This window comes from Littorina saxatilis, linkage group LG11 (assembly GCF_037325665.1).
Source record: "Littorina saxatilis isolate snail1 linkage group LG11, US_GU_Lsax_2.0, whole genome shotgun sequence".
Lineage (NCBI taxonomy): Eukaryota > Metazoa > Mollusca > Gastropoda > Littorinimorpha > Littorinidae > Littorina > Littorina saxatilis.
This window is the reverse complement of record NC_090255.1, coordinates 16517862-16538556: the sequence shown is the minus strand read 5'-3', so window position 1 is coordinate 16538556 and position 20695 is coordinate 16517862. Positions and strand designations below refer to the sequence as shown.

Sequence of the window (20695 nt, the reverse complement as noted above, 5' to 3'; positions counted from 1 at the left end):
AATCTCACGGCTGACACTAATCTAAGCCAGGAAAGCTTGGTTTGATACTCACACTCGGAACTCTAGAGTGACAAAAGGTGGCTGACTTGGAGTCCTGGACAACTGTGCTGATGGACTGGCACTGGTCTTGGTCGCTGACTGTGTCTGTGGTGGCGCCGTGGTCGGCACGCTATCATCATTCCACTCGTGCTCCAGCCCTGAAAGGCTCCGAACATCAATCATCACGCATGGTGGCGACGAGACAGATGGTTGCGACGGTACTGAAGAAGATGATTGTGATGTGTCAGTCGATGATTTTTGCACTGATGCAGGAATAGTCACAAAGGGCTTATTTGAAGGTATTGGGGGTGGTCTATTCCTCAAAATATTAGCCTGGAGTCTGCTAGCTTTCTGGAGGTTTTGTATCACAGCTAGAGACGGCGCCAGTTCTCTCACAAAAGTCTGAGTCTTCTCCTTTGACTTTGACCCACTTTCGTTCAGGTCAAGGTCATCTTCATCAAGGTCAATGATCAGGGAGTCACGCTCTCCCTCCGATTCCACTTCCATGAGCAGACCTGGCTTGTCATCATCATCGTCTATGGTGATCGGTTTTGCCTGAGAAACGGCTCTACCTGACCTTGAGGTTTCCTCAGAAGTTCTGGCTTTGGCGTCTCCGGAGGCAGAGACTGGGTCAGACGACTTCGGACACACTGTCCTAACCACTGACACTTTCTGAGCAGGATCCTGGGGGGATGCTGCACAGAACAAACCAGTGTTCACCGTGTTGACCGTTGAGGGTGCAGAAACCGGTGTGGAGGGTGATACTGATACTGGTTTGGATGATGCTGAAACTGATTTGGATGATGCTGAAACTGGTTTGGATGATGCTGAATCTGGTTTGGATGATGCTGAAACTGGTGATGCTGAAACTGGTTTTGATGATGATGAAACTGGTGTGGATGATGCTGTAACTGGTTTTGATGATGCTGAAACTGGTTTGGATGATGCTGAAACTGGATTGGATGGTTCTGAAACTGGGTTGCATGGTTCTGAAACTGACTGAGTAGAGCTTGCTGCTGGGTGAGACAAGAGTGAAATTAATTTGGATCCTTTGGATGAGACTGAACCTGACATCACCGATTCTGCTGAAACTGGTCTCGCCATATCTGAAATTCGGCTGGGTGTCATTGAAACCACTTTTACTGAGGAATAGGCTTGCCTAAGAAGAGAAATATCAGAACTGTGATCTGACGCAGACTGTTGGCCAGTAGCTTTATCATCACTATGGCTTCTACTCCCTTCTTTGGAAGACAAGAGTGATGCATCACCGCCATCTCTAGAAGCGTTCGGTTTGGAAGACAGGTGAGTTTTGTTTTGGTTCACTCCGGATGCAGTGTCCAGGTCACCTGTCAAAGACGCGGGTGAGAGTGTATCACTGTCACTGCTTGTACTGACTTTTGCTGACCTGGAAGAGATATCTGTTGTTTCTGTCAAGTCTTCTCTGTCATCATGCTTATCTTTTGAGTCAGTCTGTCTTTCCCTGTTGTTACCGTCATCTGAAACTGCTGTAACGTTCTCACCATCCTTTTCTGAGCTTGCACGACAGTCAGTAGTTGTACTCCCATCTCCTCCTTCTTTCTTTTTCCCTTTGTTGTCATCGCTGCTGTCTTCCTCGTTGTCGCTCACCTCCATTGGTTCTGCCAGTTCCGCATCGCCTGTGATGCCAAGCTTGCCTTTGCACGCCTCAATGGTTTTCAGCAGAGAGTGTTTATACTCAACACCAGTCTTGGGAGAAAGATCCGCAGAAACTGTCTCCCCGGAAACTGTTTCCTTAGGAACAGATCCCATTGAAACAGATTTTACACTGGAAGCTGAGGGTGTGACAGGGGTCGCAATGCTGTTGATGGAAATAGTTGCTGTATTGTCTTTGGCAGCGGTTGCTGTACTATTTCCAGCTTTGCTTTGGAAGCTTGTTGCTTCGAGCGTTGCACCTGCGTTTATTGAAGAGGATGCCTGACATGATGAATTACGCTCTGAAGAGGCACAGATGCCTTGTGAACGCTCTTCAACAACTGGCACCTGCCTTACACCTGTTGCATTCTTCTCTCTCACAGTCGTTTCAGTACTTGGAGGTGTTGCTTCAGCACCTGCTGCCACTTTCTCAGCACCTGTCACTCTATCTGCTGCCAATTTCTCAACACCGGCTACATTTTCTGCACCTGTCTCGGTAGTTTGTGCAGTCACCTTCTCTGCTTCTACAAAGGATTTCACAGAATTTGCTGAGGTCTTTGCATCTTTTGAAGAAGCCGAGCTCCCATCATTAGAGAACTCATTTTCTGTGACAATGTCTACTGAGTCCACTGAGTCAGAGTCAGGATTTCTTTCGGAGGTAGCCACAGGGGTTTCCGTCTCACAACCGACAGGTATTTTCTTTGCAGCAGGGACAGAGTTTTCCTTCAAGACCGCTTCTTCCTCCTGCTTGTTAGACTCTCCCTCGGGATTGTTTGTGACAGTATTTATATCTGTCCTACCAGCATCGCCAGCCATTTCAGCACAACCCTTCTGGAACGTCCCTGTTTCGTCTCTTTCTACAGCACTGCTGCTTTCCGTTTCTCCCCAACCTTCTTCTGTCCTCTCTTTGTCCTGCTCTTTCTGCTTGTGGATTTTCTCCTGGATGATGTCCGTAACATTCACTCGTGGGCTCAGTAGCAAGGACTTGCTGGCACGCATCCTAGCCGTCATGATACAGGGAGTTCTCTCGTTGGAGGCTCCGACGACTTTCTCCGGTGAGGATTCACAGGAGGATGAAGACTGTCGTACGAGCAAGTGCTGGTTGCGACCTTGACTTGGCCCCGTGACTGATTTTTTGTTGGCTATGGTGCTGTACTTGCTCTTCAGTGCGGAGGCGGTTTTGGCGAGAGCAGACACTTTTTCAGCATCTGGAAAAATGCAGGGCAAATTTTTAGTTTCTACATTAAAAAAAAAAAGAATTGTAGGTTATTGGAACGTTTCGTTATCGACAAAATGATACATTCCAATAACCTACAGTTCCTGTTTCTTGATTCTGAATTCTGTTTTTGGATTTTAATTTCTACAAGTAGGAGACATGCAAATGAATCACCCAAAAATTACAAAACAAACAAGAACAAAAAAGCAGTGAGATATAAAATCACACAAAAATCAAAATAGGTGAAATAAAAGACTACAGAAATAAACAGAAAGAATAATTTTTCTGTTGCAGAATAAGTCCATCAGATTACATAAGGCCTAAAAAAAAAATAGGTGTGGTTACGGTAACCCGACCTACCCTATTTTTAGGGGCCGATCCTATAACTTTTTATTACATTTGTCACAAAAACAAAAAAAAAACCGAGTGCAAAAAACGCAGTGAAAGCGAAAGCGCCCGAGTCGCACACTTATTTCCCTGTCAAGTAGGTTTAATTTGCACACATTAGAAAAAAAAGTTTTAAAAAAAAAAAGTGATTGCCTACCTACCTACCCTATTTTTTTTGGCTATGTTACCGTAACCACACCTATTTTTTTTGTGTGGCCTAAACAGCAAGGCATCCCCAGGTTATGAACTTTGAGGCACACCAGTTCTCTGCTCAAGTGCTACAGAAATATTGCCAGTGTACTGCAGAAGAGAAGCAGCAGGAAGCTTTGACTGCCTAGTTACTTGAACAATAACTCAAGATACTCCAGAAAGGGTGGGAGCGAAAAGCAGCCGCTGCCAAGACAGTTTGAAAGCGAGCAGCCTCAGACATAAATGCACATCACATACCCTGGCTGAATTAATAACAGGAAAGTGCAACACAGTTCAGTTAAAGATGTTATGTATGCGCTCAAGAAGGCCCATAACTGCTCCGCCCCATCCTTGAGGAGTTTACCTCGAGTTGCACAAGAGATCATAGTCTGATTAAATAACATAAAATAATATGTGCAATGGTCTCTCATACTCTTCTTCTTCTTTTCATCTTCATTCATGGGCTGAAACTCCCATGTTCACCCATGTTTTTGCACGAGTGGATTTTGACGTGTATGACCGTTTTTACCTGCCATTCAGGCAGCATACGCAGAATTCAGGGGAAGCATGCTGGGTATTTTTGTGTTTCTATAACCCACCGAACTCTGACATGGATCACAGGTTCTTTTCCGTGCACACTTGGTTATGTGCTTGCGTGTACACACGAAGGGGGACAAGGCACTAGCAGGTCTGCACATGAGTTGACCTGGAAGATCAGAAAAATCTCCACCCTTAACCCACCAGGCCACCGCGGCCGGGATTTGAACTCACGACCTTCTAATTAGAAGGCTGAGTTCTTATCCACTAGGCCACTGCGCCCGTCGGTCTATCCTACAAATCTTTGATAAAAGAAGCTAAATCCACACACCTTTTCCTCTGCTGCCCACTTTTGCGTACGATGAGGCCTTGAAGCGCTTGGCCGCCATCATGTTGACGCACTTCAGCTTGTTGTTCATGTACACGTGTCGCCGGTCGTAAGGAGTTCTGTACGGCGCGTACTCAAAGCTGCTGTACTTTTCCCTGCAACACAAAATGCAAGTGAGCATTTTTCACACATTTGCTTTTAACATTCCATATTTTCCCCACATTCATTCCTTTATGACAGTAAAACCTCCAACTGACGACCTTGAAAATGTCCAGAAAAATCGGTCGTAAAAAGGAGGGGTCTTTATTGGGAGTTTGGGAAGGATAATTTTTTTCACTGGGAAGGCAACTGTTGGGCAGTTCAGTCTTTCTGATTTTCTGCAGTTCTGTCCCTTGAAAGTTGTGTTTGTTATCCCATTTTTGTTCCAAGTTGATGTGCATATGGATTAACATGATGTATGTGCATACACCAGCACACAGACCGGCAGACATAACACACACACACAAACTCAAGTCAAGGGAACCCCTGCGCCCTACTGACCAGTATGCCTTGTGGCTAAAGAAGAGTACACATATACCTACATCCCTATAACAAAAAACACAAGACCCCCTCTCTTGTAATAATGCATGTTTCTGCTACTCTCACCCTGGCAGAGTTTCCTCTCAGACATCAAAGGAGACTGGACTTGCACGCACTACTGACTACAGACTACCACCCCTGACTCTTGATGCGTGACTAATGGTGTGCGTGTTCCGCGTATGCTGGATAATTACAAACTTTGACACTCACTGGTAAAAAGGTCAAAGTCATTATTGACCCTATGTTGGTAGGTCGGTCGTCTGAAAAAGGAGGGCGTCGTTCTTGGGAGGTTAGTTAAAGTGTGAAAGGCATCGGGTGCCGAGAAATTTGGTCCGCAAAAGAAGGGGGTCGTTCTTGGGAGAGGTCGTTACGGGAGGTTGCATTGTATCAGACCGCTAGGGGAGTCAGGTTGCTTCCTCCTAAGGCCTAAAAAAAAAATAGGTGTGGTTACGGTAACCCGACCTACCCTATTTTTAGGGGCCGATCCTATAACTTTTTATTACATTTGTCAAAAAAACAACAAAAAAACCAAAAAAACGAGTGCAAAAAACGCAATGAAAGCGAAAGTGCCCGAGTCGCACACTTATTTCCCTGTCAAGTACCGTACTTTCCGAGTCATAAGGCGCGACTTTTTTCCTCGAGTTCGACCCCTGCGTCTTGTATAACGAAGCGCCTAATCCGTGTATGAAATAGGAAAAAAATCAAAGAGACCGCTTGAGTACCAGTCAAACAACTTGTGATAATGCATGTTTCAGCTACTAGGTACTGCCCTGCCTTTGATCTGGCCGCACACACAGATTTCCACTCTGTTAAACTCGGTCACTGACCGGTCACTGACCGGTCACTGACCCGGATGCAGGAAGTGTTTCCTCTCTCAGATATGACAGGGGAACCACCTCTCATGGCAAAAACTGGGTCATTGACCCCTGGGAAGAAGGTCGTGTCTTTTAACAAGGCCACCCAGCTATCACAATGCCTTTGGTCACTGACCGGTCACTGACCCCGATGCAGGAAGTGTTTCCTCTCTCAGATATGACAGGGGAACCACCTCTCATGGCAAAAACTGGGTCATTTTGGTGCGCCCTATTGGCCCCCTGCGTCCAATGGGTGACTGGATTACAATTTTTTTTTTAAAAGAAGGGGGTGCGTCTTAGATAACAAAGCGCCTTGTCACCCGGAAAGTACGGTAGGTTTAATTTGTACACATTACAAAAAAAAGTAACCAAAAAAAAAAAAGTGATTGCCTACCTACCTACCCTATTTTTTTTGGCTATGTTACCGTAACCACACCTATTTTTTTTTTTGGCCTAAGGTTTGTGGGTGTTTAGGTGTAATCAGCAAACTACACTTTTAGCAGAATGACCAAGATCTTTGACGTGACACAGTGGTGGGACACGGATAACTTGTTTGAATCTACACATAGAGTTGACCCCTGTCCACCCTGGCCTGGATTCCAACCCATGACCCAAGGATCACAAGTCCAGTGGGCGGGGATGTAGCTCAGTCAGGGCGGGGATGTAGCTCAGTCAGGGCGGGGATGTAGCTCAGTCAGGGCGGGGATGTAGCTCAGTCAGGGCGGGGATGTAGCTCAGTCGGTAGCGCGCTGGATTTGTATCCAGTTGGCCACTGTCAGCGTGAGTTCGTCCCCACGTTCGGCGAAAGATTTATTTTTCAGAGTCAACTTTGTGTGCAGACTCTCCTCGGTGTCCGAACACCCCCGTGTGTACACGCAAGCACAAGACCAAGTGCGCACGAAAAAGATCCTGTAATCCATGTCAGAGTTCGGTGGGTTATAGAAACACGAAAATACCCAGGATGCTTCCTCAGAAAGCGGCGTATGGCTGCCTAAATGGCGGGGTAAAAACGGTCATACACGTAAAAGCCGTGGGAGTTTCAGCCCATGAACGAACAAACAAACAAACAAGTCCAGTGCTCTTTGAGAAAATAACAACCAAAAAAATGTGTTGGCTAACTAGAAAATAGCTGACTCACTGTGTTCTCCAAGCAAAAACCAACCAACACAAACACAGAGACTCACCTGATTAACTGGATGTGTTCCTCCATTTCGTCCAGTGCTGTGCCAAAGCCTCCCTTCTTGTTCTTCATACTTGTGGGAGGTTCCATGGACAGCAGGAACACCTGTGACAGGGGGATCCACGACCTGCAAGCACCCAGTGTTATCCATTAACTAGCGCTAACATTGCCTGTCAGAAAAATTATTATCACATGAATTTAATGTACGATCACCCTCACCTCACCTCACCTATATGTTTAAACAATCCAATCCTGTCCAATTACTGCCAATTGGTTCACTTCGTAACTTCCTGTAACTGCTACCTTCCTTCTTCTGTGAACCATAATGTAAAGCGTCACAGACCTGGCCAGGCTGGTACATGGGAATAAGCCCATTCCTCAATCCTCAAATAGACAGAATGATAGAAAAACAGAGAAACATCTCAGTCAGCGCTTACATGTCATGGGCTCCGAAGAAACGTACATCCACCTGCCCCTTCACCTCTTGTAGCGCCTGAGAAAGAATTAGAATGGTCAATGAGTCACATCCATCAGTAGTAGGCTAACGGAGCAAGACAAAACACCAACATCATAATGGACATTGTTTGGAAATACCTCTGCTTTGAATGGGTTGTGAAAGAGTTAGTACCCATTTTCCACATGACATTTTTGGCCAATCACTAGCCAGGGGGTGTGTCTGAAACACGTGTAGATGTTTGTCTTCGAAAAAGCAAGGGTATTTACTCTTTTGCAACCCATACAAACACGACAGAGTTATTTCCGGAATTCGTCAATTCAAGTCTTCGCCTATTTTTCTGAAACATGGGTGCTGTGTATATCACAGAAATTCTGCATGTCGATTTCCAAACCATTTATCTGTATCCCTCTTTCCCTTTTTAAAGGTAATTCCGCCTCATGTTGAATTCCAAACCATCTATCCGTATCCCTTTTTCCCTTTTAGAAAGTAATTCTGCCTCCAGGCCACCTTGTCTTTCACAACCTCTTTGTAATTCCTCTTTTTCTTCTGTATCTAATTTTTCACAAGGCGATGTTTGGACATAACGCTGTCAAAAATTTCAAGTGCTGTGGCAGAGTTGCGCCCCAGACAGTGATGCAAGTGACAGTGTGCCACTGACCCGCTGAGACCCATGATCATGGCAAACAACTCCGATGTTCATGTTTCGGAGAGTACGCTCCATATAATACCCTTTTCTTTCCAAAACATGCACGTCAGAGCCATGTTTTCCTGCCGTGGTCGCTAAGCACGTATGTTTTCCTAAACTCACGTGACCTCAAGCCAAACCACTTGACCTCAGTCGGAAATACGTTGTCAGCAATCACTTCTGGCAAGCAATCATTGCCGCAATGAATCGTGAACCAAGATGATTTTATCTTCAAAAGAAAAGGGTATTATATTGAGCGCACACTACCTTACATACACATAAGAGTTAGTTGTTAGTCGCAATCGTATGTCTAAGCCAGTCAGACATGTGCCGTCACTTTCCTCCCTGTCTGAGGCACATCTCTTCCAGAGCGCTTGAAAATAGACAATGTTGTTAAATAACTCTGTCGGGTTTGCATGGGTTCTGTTTCTTTCTTTCTTTATTTGGTGTTTAACGTCGTTTTCAACCACGAAGGTTATATCGCGACGAGGGAAAGGGGGGAGATGGGATAGGGGAAAGGGGGGGGGAGATGGGATAGAGCCACTTGTTAAGTGTTTCTTGTTCACAAAAGCACTAATCAAAAAATTGCTCCAGGGGCTTGCAACGTAGTACAATATATGACCTTACTGGGAGAATGCAAGTTTCCAGTACAAAGGACTAAACATTTCTTACATACTGCTTGACTAAAATCTTTACAAACATTGACTATATTCTATACAAGAACCACTCAACAAGGGTAAAAGGAGAAACAGAATCCGTTAGCGCCTCATACGACATGCGGGGTGCAGAGAAATAAGGATGTGGAAAAGAAGACTTTTGGTAAGTGAAATAAAGGTGATGGATCCAGTCAGGTAGAAATAAGACAACAAGAAAAGAATTGGAAAACTGCAGGGAATAGTAGGGAGAGTTTTCTTGGAAGGAAATATAGGTGAAAGGACTGGTAAGGCAGAAATAAGACAAAAGAAGAGAGAAACAGAACCTGTTGGTCGCCTCTTACGACATGCTGGTTAGCATCGGGTAAATTCTTTCTCGTCCCAACCAATATGGGACTCCCCCTAACCCGCGGGGGGTCATGGGTTCTGAAAGAGTGAGTACCCTTGCTTTTGCGCAGACAAACATTGCCATGCGCTTCCTGTACACATGATGGAGACACGCCCTCTCTCTAGTGACTGGCCAATAATGTCACATGGGAAATAATGTCACGTGGGGAAACTTTCCCACGTGACATTACAGGCCAGTCACTAGCGACATGTACACGTGGCAAAGTTTTTCTGCGCAAATGCAAGGGTACTCACTCTTTCACAACCCTTGCAAACCCGACAGTTATTTCCGGAATTCGTCTATTCTGACAAGATTTATTTCCAGAAAACACCTCTTCCCTCTCTTGTCCATTTTCTCTATGTGAGTATCTCCCTCTGCCTCACCTTGGCTGGCCAGAAGGGGTATCCTTTCAGCTTGGCCCACACCAGAGTGTGAGGCGGATTCTGCAAAACAAAAAAATCTGTCAAACAATCAAGTTACACCTACAGATAAATCTCTTCAAATATGCATGTTCCATAGAGGGGTCAACAGGAAGAAAATATCACGGCTGTTCCCAGTGCTTCATTGCTGCTACTTCAGCTGCAGGCTATTTTCAGCACCCATCCTTTCCCCACAGCAGATAACACAGCAGCTAAAGCTCTCTCAGTGCATAGCACTGAGAAGGCCAATCTCCCAGTATAGCGTGGAAGCAGTTGGGTATAACAGGCAAGCGAGCATAACAGTGTGCTGGCTGCAGCTGTTGGTAGCTAAACTATTCCCTCTGCTGGGCTATTTTTAACCCACACTAAAAACACAAGCTAGGAACAGCCGTTACATTGAAATGCTCCTTGGAGGTGTTTCAAACAAAATGTTTACTAAAATTAAGACAAGCACAAGAGATGTTCATTGACACAGACGTACACCTTGCACTGTCTTCACAAAGTCATAACTTGAAGAGAAAAAAACCCCAGACAGTTAATGTATTTACCGGTGGATGTTCCTACACAGAGGAACTCCAGAGGAATTTCAAGGTCAACTAACAAGAGACAAAATGGTGTACTCACGCAAGGTTTAATGAACCAGTTGCTATCTCCATGGACACAGGAATGCTCATAGCACTGGGGACACACCTCTATCTCCGTCATCTGAAACACGGCACACACCCAAATCAACGCCTAAAAGAAAGTTAAGTGCATCACTAACTGTATTTGAACAACGTTACCTCCTGTGTCAACCGTCAAAGTGGGGACATTTTAGATTATAAATCATGATTGAAATGTTGAGATGCTGTTTTGGAGAACACATGAAGAATCTTTCTTGTATGCACATCAACTCCAGTACAAAGTATCACCGGATTTTCAATAACATGTGAATTATGCACCATAGGGAACTATAAGTCTTGTTACGTAACTGTTCTAAAACAAAACACATAAAAAACTTAGTAAGAAAAGTATTTTTTCTTGTAATCATGCAAAATCAAGCAATTTGGAGATCTGAAGAATGAGAGTGCCGAAAATCTGCCAACTGGTGCTGGTGAAAAACCTCAAGTTCGATGACATAGAACCTACACCATGCCAACCTTTATCCCCCCCCCCCCCTCCACATCCCCTCTTTCCCAACCCACCTCTCTTTTCTTCCCAGGAAAGTGACCTCTACTCACCTCATGCTTACAACTTTTGACCACGTTCCTGGCAACCGTTGTCAGTTTATGATGCACTGCAAATCATACAACCATGACATTCAATATTTCATGGGTCCACGTCAACTTATTTTCAAATCGTTGCGGTTAAGTGTGCATAATCTCTCACTGAAAAGCGTATAAATAAGCATATATCATGAACTAGATGAATACCCGCTTTGCCGGGTACGGCTTCGCCGGGAAGAAGTAGAGCCGAATACCCGGCGGAGCCGGGGACACGGCTTTGCCGGGTGTACGCCGGCTTTGCCGGCGCACCGTACGAAGGAAGGGAGATAAACGCGCAAAACACTGGAGAAGATAAGGAAGAGTTACTGGGAATGGATGTACAGAAAAACCAAAATCGGTTCAGCGCTGCGCGCTGAGAGCACGTGTTGAAAATTTTCATTGACCAGATTGTGTCCGGGGTCTACCTGAATATGCCCACCAAATTTGAAGCAGATCCATCGAGAACTTTGGCCGTGCATGGCGAACAGACACAGACAGACAGACAGACAGACAGACAGACACACACACACAAGCCGTATATAGATATAGATAGAAGCATGCAGGCCATAACACACCCATACAGTCATGAGAAAATGCTTCAGACCATCAAAATCTCTTTTCTTGAAACAGAATTGTCTTGAAGAACTTCCGTGACAATCTCCCGAATTTACCCCCATGGAAGTGACATCACAAACTGAAGGACGAGTGAATATTATGAGATTCACACAGTGTGACGATGAACCACCCACAGAGCTAAATCAGGAGGTTGCTGCTTCACTCGTAGGTGAGGACTTTGAAAAAATAAATGCTGTCTTTAGCACAAGTTATTCTACAAGCTAAAAGGGGAATCCTGGCTCAATACATACGTCCATTGAAGATGATGCAGTTGTGGAGGATCCACTTCGCGTCAGCAAGAAAGCCTTCTGTACACCCATACTCCTTCTTCTTGATGTTCTGAAACATTTAAGTCAACTGAGTTAAACAAAAGTTAACATAGATAATTTGAGGCACCTTAGTACTTTGCTTTTGGTACTTATTTCAATGACTTGGTTTACTAAAAGACTTTAAACTCATATTCAGGCAGTTGGCTGCGATGCATTTGTGCACACATGTTGATTCGTAAAGAATTAAAATAATTCTAACAGAAATGGATCGATACCTAAATATAGCACAGTCTCGTAGAACAATGACCGTCTTGATCTGCGTAAAATATATTTTGGTCAAAACAGCAAATTACATTTACATACAATACATCAATGACTGACGCCTGGCACCGGGCACAGACCCTGTTGGTAGACTATGTAGTGAATGTGAGGGTCAGTGACCAACAAATAAATGTCACCTTTTCCAGGACAGTGAAGTCCATAAGATGGAAGATGTAGTCGGAGTAGTTGGGGATGTCTGCAGAATCCACAGGCTTCTGGAATATTTCACTCTGTGAAAAATAACAAAAAGTCTATATTCCACCGTTACTGGTTCATTCACCAGCCAACTAGAAAACACACACCCCCCATCACATGAAACCCTAAAACAGACAGCGTAACTGTCTGACTGAATCAGAATAACCTCTATCTAGCCAAGTGGCATTAAAGGGTAGAAAACACACACATCCGATCATGTTGAACAAAACAAGAAGGGCAAAGCCCATACGACTCACATGCTTGACCTTGACCTTTACAAGACCTTGACCTTCAGGGTCAAGGTCAAATAACTAAACCTAGCAATGACATCATACACTAAGAACTGCTTTACACATTTTTCCTATCAAAATACATGTGACCTTGACCCAAGGTCATCCAAGCTCATGCAACACAAAGCTGTTAATCGAAAATTTTTAATTAAATTTTCATTTGATTAATATACTTACCCGAGTCACATATTTAGCATTGACGCAGTCGAGATGCTAGGTAGACTGAAAAAACGCTATCCCGTCTATAGTATAAGGGAAGCAACCCAAGCAAAAAAGTAGCAAGCTTGCTACCCTGGGTTGCCTCCCGTAGCGTGCATCACGCCACAGCTCTCGTACCCAATACGAGACACCCTCATTCGACTTCTAGAATACAAAGAAACTAAAAGCGGGGAAGGTGGGAGGGAATTACCTATGTGACTCGGGTAAGTATATTAATCAAATGAAAATTTAATTAAAAATTTTCGATTAAATTACATATTCTTACTCCGAGTCACATATTTAGCAGATAACTCCAACAAGGTGGTGGGTAAGATCAAAAAGTTCAAACTCACTCTAAAGTTCTGGAGAGACAAAAGCCAGCTGCCGCCAAGGAAGGAATAGGCCGAGACCCATCCTGACAGAGGGCAGCAATGTCTGCAGAACCTGATAAGACAAAATCCTAGCGCCAGAAGCTGTGCGCAGGACATCATCCAAACCCCATAGGCAAAAAAGGCCAAGGAGGAGGCCCAGGCCCTGGAGATGGGCTCGGGCCGAGCCGAGGGAAAGATAGCATAAGCTATGACAAGGCGGAGGGCAAGAAAATCCCTTGCCAAGAAACTGGCCCACTGCCAAAAGTCAGGAAAGGATCCCGTGAGAAAGCAACCACTGACTCACTCTAAACCCTTGCCAGGAACTGGCCCACTGCCAAAGGACAGAAACGGACCGAGAACCACCCTGATTGACAGCCGAGATGTCTCTCAGGCAAGAAATGCGAAAGACGACCTCAGAGAGCCAGTAAGCTGTGCCCAGCACTTCTTCCAATCTTCTGAACCGTAAAACAGTCCGGAAAAGGACCCCAGTCTTGGATAAACCCGACCAAGTAGAGGGAAGGACAAGCTGCCCCCCCCCCCCCCCCTTAAATGGAAGGAAATGCTAATGGCCTGGAAAAGATCCGTGCGTAAGGTTGCCGGCTAAGCCCTGAAAAGGACCGACCCTCACGGAGACCATAAGGCAACCATGCCAAAGTAAGAAAACTTTGGGATGGAGTGAGGCCCAAAAGGCCGTTGAGAGAACAGTCAGCTCCGGAAGAGTGACCAAACTCCAAACCGGAAAGAGAGAGACGCCTGAGTATCAAGTACCAGGGTCCAACTCAATGAGCAAAACTCAAGGGAGGCGGTCACCGGTCGTCCCCTGCCCATCCCTGCGAAAGCAGAGAGAGGGGTAAAAAAGGGGACGAAGCGACCTAAGGTAGTGCATAAGCACCGCAAATGCGGACTCGCAGAGCGAACCAGCCGTCAGCCTCCCGAGACCAGAGTTCTCAGTAATAGTCAAAGTTGCAAGTGAAAAAGGGGTGACCAGGCCGGAAGCCCACCCCAGCAGAAATCGTCCCAACTCACATCATGCAAGCATGATGGAGAAGAGGAAGAGACGAAATCCGCAGTCACAGGAACCAATTGCCAAAGTCGCAACACGACAGGCAGGAGACTATAACACAGGCTAAGGCCGAGAGCCTTGCTGCCCGTAGGCCGGCCATTGCACCAAAGTACTTAAAGTACACAGGCACAGTAAGAAACCAAAAGTTTCGGCCGCCGAAAAAGATGCTGGCCTAGAGGCCGGCACCGAGAAAACTGGAACATTAGCTAGACCTCTGCCCAAAAAGGGGAGGAGTAGCCAAAAAACCTGAGAAAAAGTGACAAGCCAAGAATGACTTCTCAAACATGCAATGCCCAGACAATGCACCCTCAGGAAAATCTGAATGTTACTTCCGAGGCCAACTCAAGTGAACCTTAAGTTTGGACGAAACACCAGAACGCGTCTGATCGCTAGAGAAAGACAAAGTCAGACTCGGCGAAAGACAAACCTGGACCGAGTCCAGAAGCTCGTGGCAAGAGAAAACGGGGAAGCCCAAAGGCAGAAACCCCCTTTTAAACGGAAATCGACCTCTCAGCACCCATACGCTGGGAAAGAGAAAGAATGTCGAAGCCCGAAGCCACAAGCACAAGGAAAGCAACAACCACCACCTCCAACGGATGAAATGGCTGTTGCTCCCGCCGAGGCTAACACCCCGAAGCCCTAAGGCCGGCTGTTGTTTCAAAAACCCAGCGTGCCTATGACGGCTGTGAAAGAAACAATCTCACCTGAGCTGAGGACGTAGGCCGCTTAGGCTGAGTCCGCTTAGGTATAGCCTGCTTAGGAGCGGCCTGCTTTTGCTGCTTTCAAATTGAAGCTCAAAAGAAGGGAACCGCTGTTCTCTGTTGGTCTCAATCCCCTGCTTCTGGCATGAGAGGCCAGGCTGCCGGAGAGAGACCGTCCACCAAGGATGACGAACTGAGAATGTTCCTTGTCGACTCCTCAGAAAACCGGGAGTGGGCAAGAAACAAGTCCCTTCCGCACGAGACCGCATGGGAATAGTGCAGAGAGGACAGCCTCATCTGTGCCTCGTTCACCCTTGTAAGTGTGGAGAGGAGTGAGACACTTCCTCCGCGTCCTGCCCTTTACTAAGGGGAAAGGGCGCCAAGGAATCTGCCAGAGCGCAAGGAAGCGCCCGCAGGAGAGCCTCGGAAATGGAACTGAGTTCCAAAAGTTGTCAGCCCCCTTCCTCAGAGAATAGGAGATTCTGCCCATAGAACGGCAGAACCGAATCCTTCCTCAACGGCTTCGTAAGAAGCGAAGAAGTTCCGGCGTGACCGGAAACGGTGCACGCGGACGGGGAAAGGCCAACAGGCGGCGACGAGACGACCTTGGCCAAGGCAACTTCCTCTGGTCCGCTAAGGGCACGAAGGAGGAAGCCTGCGCAGGAGCGGCAAGGTATTCCGATGCCAGCTCCGAAGCAGAACCCTGAGGAACCAGCAACGAAACCGACGCCGGAGGCCACCCCCTGTCGAAGAGGGGGGCTCGGCGAAAAGGCAAAAAGGCGAAAAGCTACTAAGGGCGATTCTTCAAACCAGAAGTAGCTGCTTCCTCTTTGCCAACCGAAGTCCTTCCTGTTGGCAATCGATTGTGCTCATTCCCTAACTGAGAGGAGGATGAGAGGGACCAAAAACCAAGGAAAGTGGGAGAGAGGAGCTAGCGGCCACCACCTGAGTGTGTGGATGCTGCTGTCCCAACAGAGGCAAGAAGCCTGTATGCCCATAGGGCAAGCCTTGTTCGAAATTCACCGGCGACCAAACGGAAGCAGCGGGAACTGAACCGGAAAATCCGGGAGGAGCCGGAAGTGCGGCAGCAACAGCAGCGCTATGCCAGAGCTGGTGCTGAGCCACCTACGAGCTGAAGCTCGGAACCCAAAGGTAGGCCGTAGGCCAGAACCGGAAGTGACAGTAACCTGTGCACTACCCGCTTGACCTACCCTCCTGCCAAGGCCGGAAGCGAAGCTGCCGGAAATGGCTGCCGTGCAAAGGGCAAAGCTCAAACCGGAAAGGGCCATGGGCTGCCCACACACCGATGAACTAACATTTCCAGCCGGAGCCGGAAGAGAAGCTGTCGCGGACGACTGCTTACGTATAGCGCAGCTCAAGCCGGATGGGATCATTATTTGTCCACGTTCCAACGAGGCACTACTTCCGTGAACCGGAAGTGCCGCTGTCGCGTACGACTGCCGACGTAAGGCAAGGCTCAAACCAGACGTGACAGTAGCCTGTGCACTAGCCAGTGACCCTACACTTCCGGTCGGAACCGGAAGAACAGCTGTCGCGGGCGACCGCTGTCATAGGACAAGGCTCGAACCAGACGTGACAGTAGTCTGTGCACTAGCAAGTGAACCTCTACTTCCGGCCGGAGCTGGAAGCGGCTGCCGCGAACGACTGCTGACGTAAATTCGGAAGCTGGCCAGAGCCGCCGAAGGCAGCTGCTCCTCGTACACGGACCCGAAGTCCGAAACGCCACCTGAAGGGGACGGCTCATAGCCAAAAGAACCCGACAAATGACGCTGCGAGGGAAGGCCGTAAGCCGAACGCCCATCCTGTTGGCCATCGATGAAACTCTCACCCCTGACTAAGAGGAAGATGAGAGTCACCAACGACCGAAGGCAGCTGAAGAGAGGAGCTAGCGGCCACCACCGAAGTGGGTGGCTGCTGCTGTCCCAACAGAGGCAAAAAGCCTGTGTGCCCAGGAGAACCACCGTATTCGAAATTCACCGGCGACACAACGGAAGCAGCGGGAACCGAACCGGAAAAGCCGGGAGGAGCAGGGAGTGCAGACGCAACAGCAGAACTATGCCATAGCTGGTGCTGAGGAGTCTGCAAGCCACAACCCGGAAGCCCTAGGCCGGAACCGGAAGTGACAGATGACTGTGCACGACCCGTTTGACCTACATTTCCTGCCCAGGCAGGAAGAGCAGCTGCCGGAAACGGCTGCTGTAGCAGGGCAAGGCTCGAACCGGAAGGGACCATGGGCTGTCCGCGAACCAGTGAACCAACACTTCCGGCCGGAGCCGGAAGCGAAGCTGCCGCGGACGGCTGCTTACGTAATTCGTAGCTCAAACCGGCAGGGACCATGGTCTGTCCGCTGTCCAGTGAACCACTACTTCCGGCCGGAGCCGGAAGGGAAGCTGCCGCGGACGGCTGCTTACGTAACTCGTAGCTCAAACCGGCAGGGACCATGGTCTGTCCGCTGTCCAGTGAACCACTACTTCCGGCCGGAGCCGGAAGGGAAGCTGCCGCGGACGGCTGCTTACGTAATTCGTAGCTCAAACCGGCAGGGACCATGGTCTGTCCGCTGTCCAGTGAACCACTACTTCCGGCCGGAGCCGGAAGGGAAGCTGCCGCGGACGGCTGCTTACGTAATTCGTAGCTCAAACCGGCAGGGACCATGGTCTGTCCGCTGTCCAGTGAACCACTACTTCCGGCCGGAGCCGGAAGTGCAGCTGCCGCGGACGGCTGCTGCGAGCACATACCTTGTGACGACCGTATCCCAAAAGGGACCTGCTCAGGTGCACTCCCGCAAGCGGTAGCCACCGAGCGCCGGCCGAGAAGAGAAACGCCTCCCTGTTCACCGCCTCCAGCACCAACGCCGAAGCCAGCAGGCTGGACAGGTGATCCGGAAACAACAGGAACACAGGAAGCCAACGACCGAGGGTCGCACACCCCCGGGAGGGAGGCAGAGCTGGAAACAAGGTCCGTCCACGCCATCTCAATTTCTGGAAGCAAAGAGGACAAAAGGCTAGCCACAGACGTGGTAGCGGTAATGCCCGCCGCCCGCGAGCCAGACGAAGTTTCCTCCGGCGCCGAAATGGGCACCGAAAAAACGAAGTTAGTCTTCGGGTCAGAAACGTGAACCGTGGGGTTCCTAGCCGAAGAAGTAGAAGCCGAGGGCTTAGGTTTGCCAGGGCCTATGCCCTTACTCTCGGCCTTAGCTGCTCGCTTTTTCTCACTATCAGACATGCTGTCACGCGAGAAAACAAACTACTGAAAATACACAAGTCTCTAGGACGTTAAAACTTCAGCAGAATAAACTAGCACAAAGTACAAGTTACAAGCAGGTAAAAGTGCTACTGGTCGACGCTAAAAGTCCGAGCACGGACCCAAACTAACCAGCAAAATACACCACGTGTAAGCGAAAAATGGCGACCAAAATGGCGGCCACAGCAACAAACTACCGAGCAAAATTCACAAGTCCGCGGACGAGAAAATTCTCAGCAGAACGGCAAAGCAAACAACAACAAAATGGAACAATCTCACCGCTAGAAACAGCTATGAGCAGACGGGGAGCCGAGGCTGGTGGGTGTCAAGCAGACAGCAAACAACAGCCTAGGAGCGAAATCAAGCACGACCTGTCTCTCTGGCTGAAAGATGTCGAATGAGGGTGTCTCGTATTGGGTACGAGAGCTGTGGCGTGATGCACGCTACGGGAGGCAACCCAGGGTAGCAAGCTTGCTACTTTTTTGCTTGGGTTGCTTCCCTTATACTATAGACGGGATAGCGTTTTTTCAGTCTACCTAGCATCTCGACTGCGTCAATGCTAAATATGTGACTCGGAGTAAGAATATGTAATTTAATTCAAGACATAGGAAGTACAATGGTGCTTATTGGCTCTTTCTACCATGAGATATGGTCACTTTTAGTGGTTCACTACCTTATTTTGGTCACATTTCATAAGGGTCAAAGTGACCTTGACCTTGATCATATGTGACCAAATGTGTCTCATGATGAAAGCATAACATGTGCCCCACATAATTTTTAAGTTTGAAACAGTTATCTTCCATAGTTCAGGGTCAAGGTCACTTCAAAATATGTATACAATCCAACTTTAAAGGACCCTTGCGACCTTGACCTTGAAGCAAGGTCAACCAAACTGGTGTCCAAAGATAGGGCTTACATTGCCCTGTATAGCATACATAGCTAAGGTTGCCATTCTCGATAACTTCAGAAAAAAATGCGAAAATGTGAAAAATGGTCGTTTTTAAGACAACAATTACGGCCCCTGTGACCTTGAACTTAGTGAGGTCAAGTTGCCGCACATGTTTTTTGAGATCTTGTAACCATACACCATCAGGCCACATCAGGTGTTGATAGACTTAATAGTGTCCAAGAAATATCCAACGTTAAAGTTTTCCGGACGGACGGACGGACGGACGGACGGACGACTCGGGTGAGTACATAGACTCACTTTTGCTTCGCATGTGAGTCAAAAACTGACAGTCAAATATATAGTCAACTGTTGGACTGGTTCATTCACCAGCCTACGCAAAGCATGCGATGTTAACATCAACATTATTTTGAAAGTTCAGCCTCCACTGACAACTACAAGAACTTTGCGACTTGAGAAAGTTGAAAATGGCTTCAGGTTCCCAGTGGTTAAGTCTGGGAAAACAAAAGAAATACATTAAAACAAACCACGACTGAATTCACATATTTGCATTATTAAAATCTAATAAGCTAGTTCCCGCCTACTACTGGTGAATACACTGTATTTACCCCTGGCTGGCGCATGCGGTCAAGCGCGTAACGAAGCAGCAGACAGAGCGTGTCCGTGGTGATCTGGACCATGGCCTTGGAACAGGTGTCTGTGCACTCCGCTCTCATCACTTTCTGCACAGATAATCATTTACATTCATGGGGGATTGTAACGAATCCTTATGCAAAACAGACTAAAGAATCTTTGAGGCAAAACAGAAATCTTTGGAACATTGTCAGAGTAAACATACCACCGATTTAACCAAATGAATCAAAGGAGGAAAAGAAAACACAGAGACCCCATCACATGAATGATGAAACCATAAAACTGACACTGTAACTCTCTGACTGAATAACCATTAATGGCTTCATCCAGCCAAGCGGCATTAAAGGATAGAAAACACAGAGACCCCATCACATGAATGATGAAACCATAAAACTGACACTGTAACTCTCTGACTGAATAACCATTAATGGCTTCATCCAGCCAAGCGGCATTAAAGGATAGAAAACACAGAGACCCCATCACATGAATGATGAAACCATAAAACTGACACTGTAACTCTCTGACTGAATAACCATTAATGGCTTCATCCAGCCAAGCGGCATTAAAGGATAGAAAACACACAATTGATCATGTTGGCGGGGATGTAGCTCAGTCGGTAGCGCGCTGGATTTGTATCCAGTTGGCCGCTGTCAGCGTGAGTTCGTCCCCACGTTCGGCGAGAGATTTATTTCTCAGTCAACTTTGTGTGCAGACTCTCCTCGGTGTCCGAACAGCCCCGTGTGTACACGCAAGCACAAGACCAAGTGCGCACGAAAAAGATCCTGTAATCCATGTCAGAGTTCGGTGGGTTATAGAAACACGAAAATACCCAGCATGCTTCCTCCGAAAACGGCGTATGGCTGCCTCAATGGCGGGGTAAAAAACGGTCATACACGTAAAATTCCACTCGTGCAAAAAACACGAGTGTACGTGGGAGTTTCAGCCCACGAACGCAGAAGAAGAAGATCATGTTAAACCAAACAACTAAAAATGTGTTTGACTGAATAACCTAAAACTAGCCAAGTGGCATTTATTGGTACCTGAC

At 47.3% G+C, this 20695-nt stretch overlaps 1 protein-coding gene across 2 annotated transcripts in view; it reads right to left on the bottom strand.

The window, feature by feature from the left end:
• Positions 1-20695, bottom strand: part of LOC138979869 (pneumococcal serine-rich repeat protein-like) — a 72046-nt gene that overhangs the window by 26578 nt on the left and 24773 nt on the right. For both annotated transcript variants that reach the window (XM_070352625.1, XM_070352624.1), the window contains 10 exons: positions 19626-19739; positions 12169-12261; positions 11693-11780; positions 10803-10858; positions 10207-10287; positions 9547-9606; positions 7418-7473; positions 6985-7107; positions 4371-4522; positions 53-2918 (listed from right to left, as the gene is read on the bottom strand). In XM_070352625.1, coding sequence (XP_070208726.1) covers positions 53-2918; positions 4371-4522; positions 6985-7107; positions 7418-7473; positions 9547-9606; positions 10207-10287; positions 10803-10858; positions 11693-11780; positions 12169-12261; positions 19626-19739 — 3689 coding nt within the window. The remainder of the gene's footprint in view (positions 1-52; positions 2919-4370; positions 4523-6984; positions 7108-7417; positions 7474-9546; positions 9607-10206; positions 10288-10802; positions 10859-11692; positions 11781-12168; positions 12262-19625; positions 19740-20695) is intronic.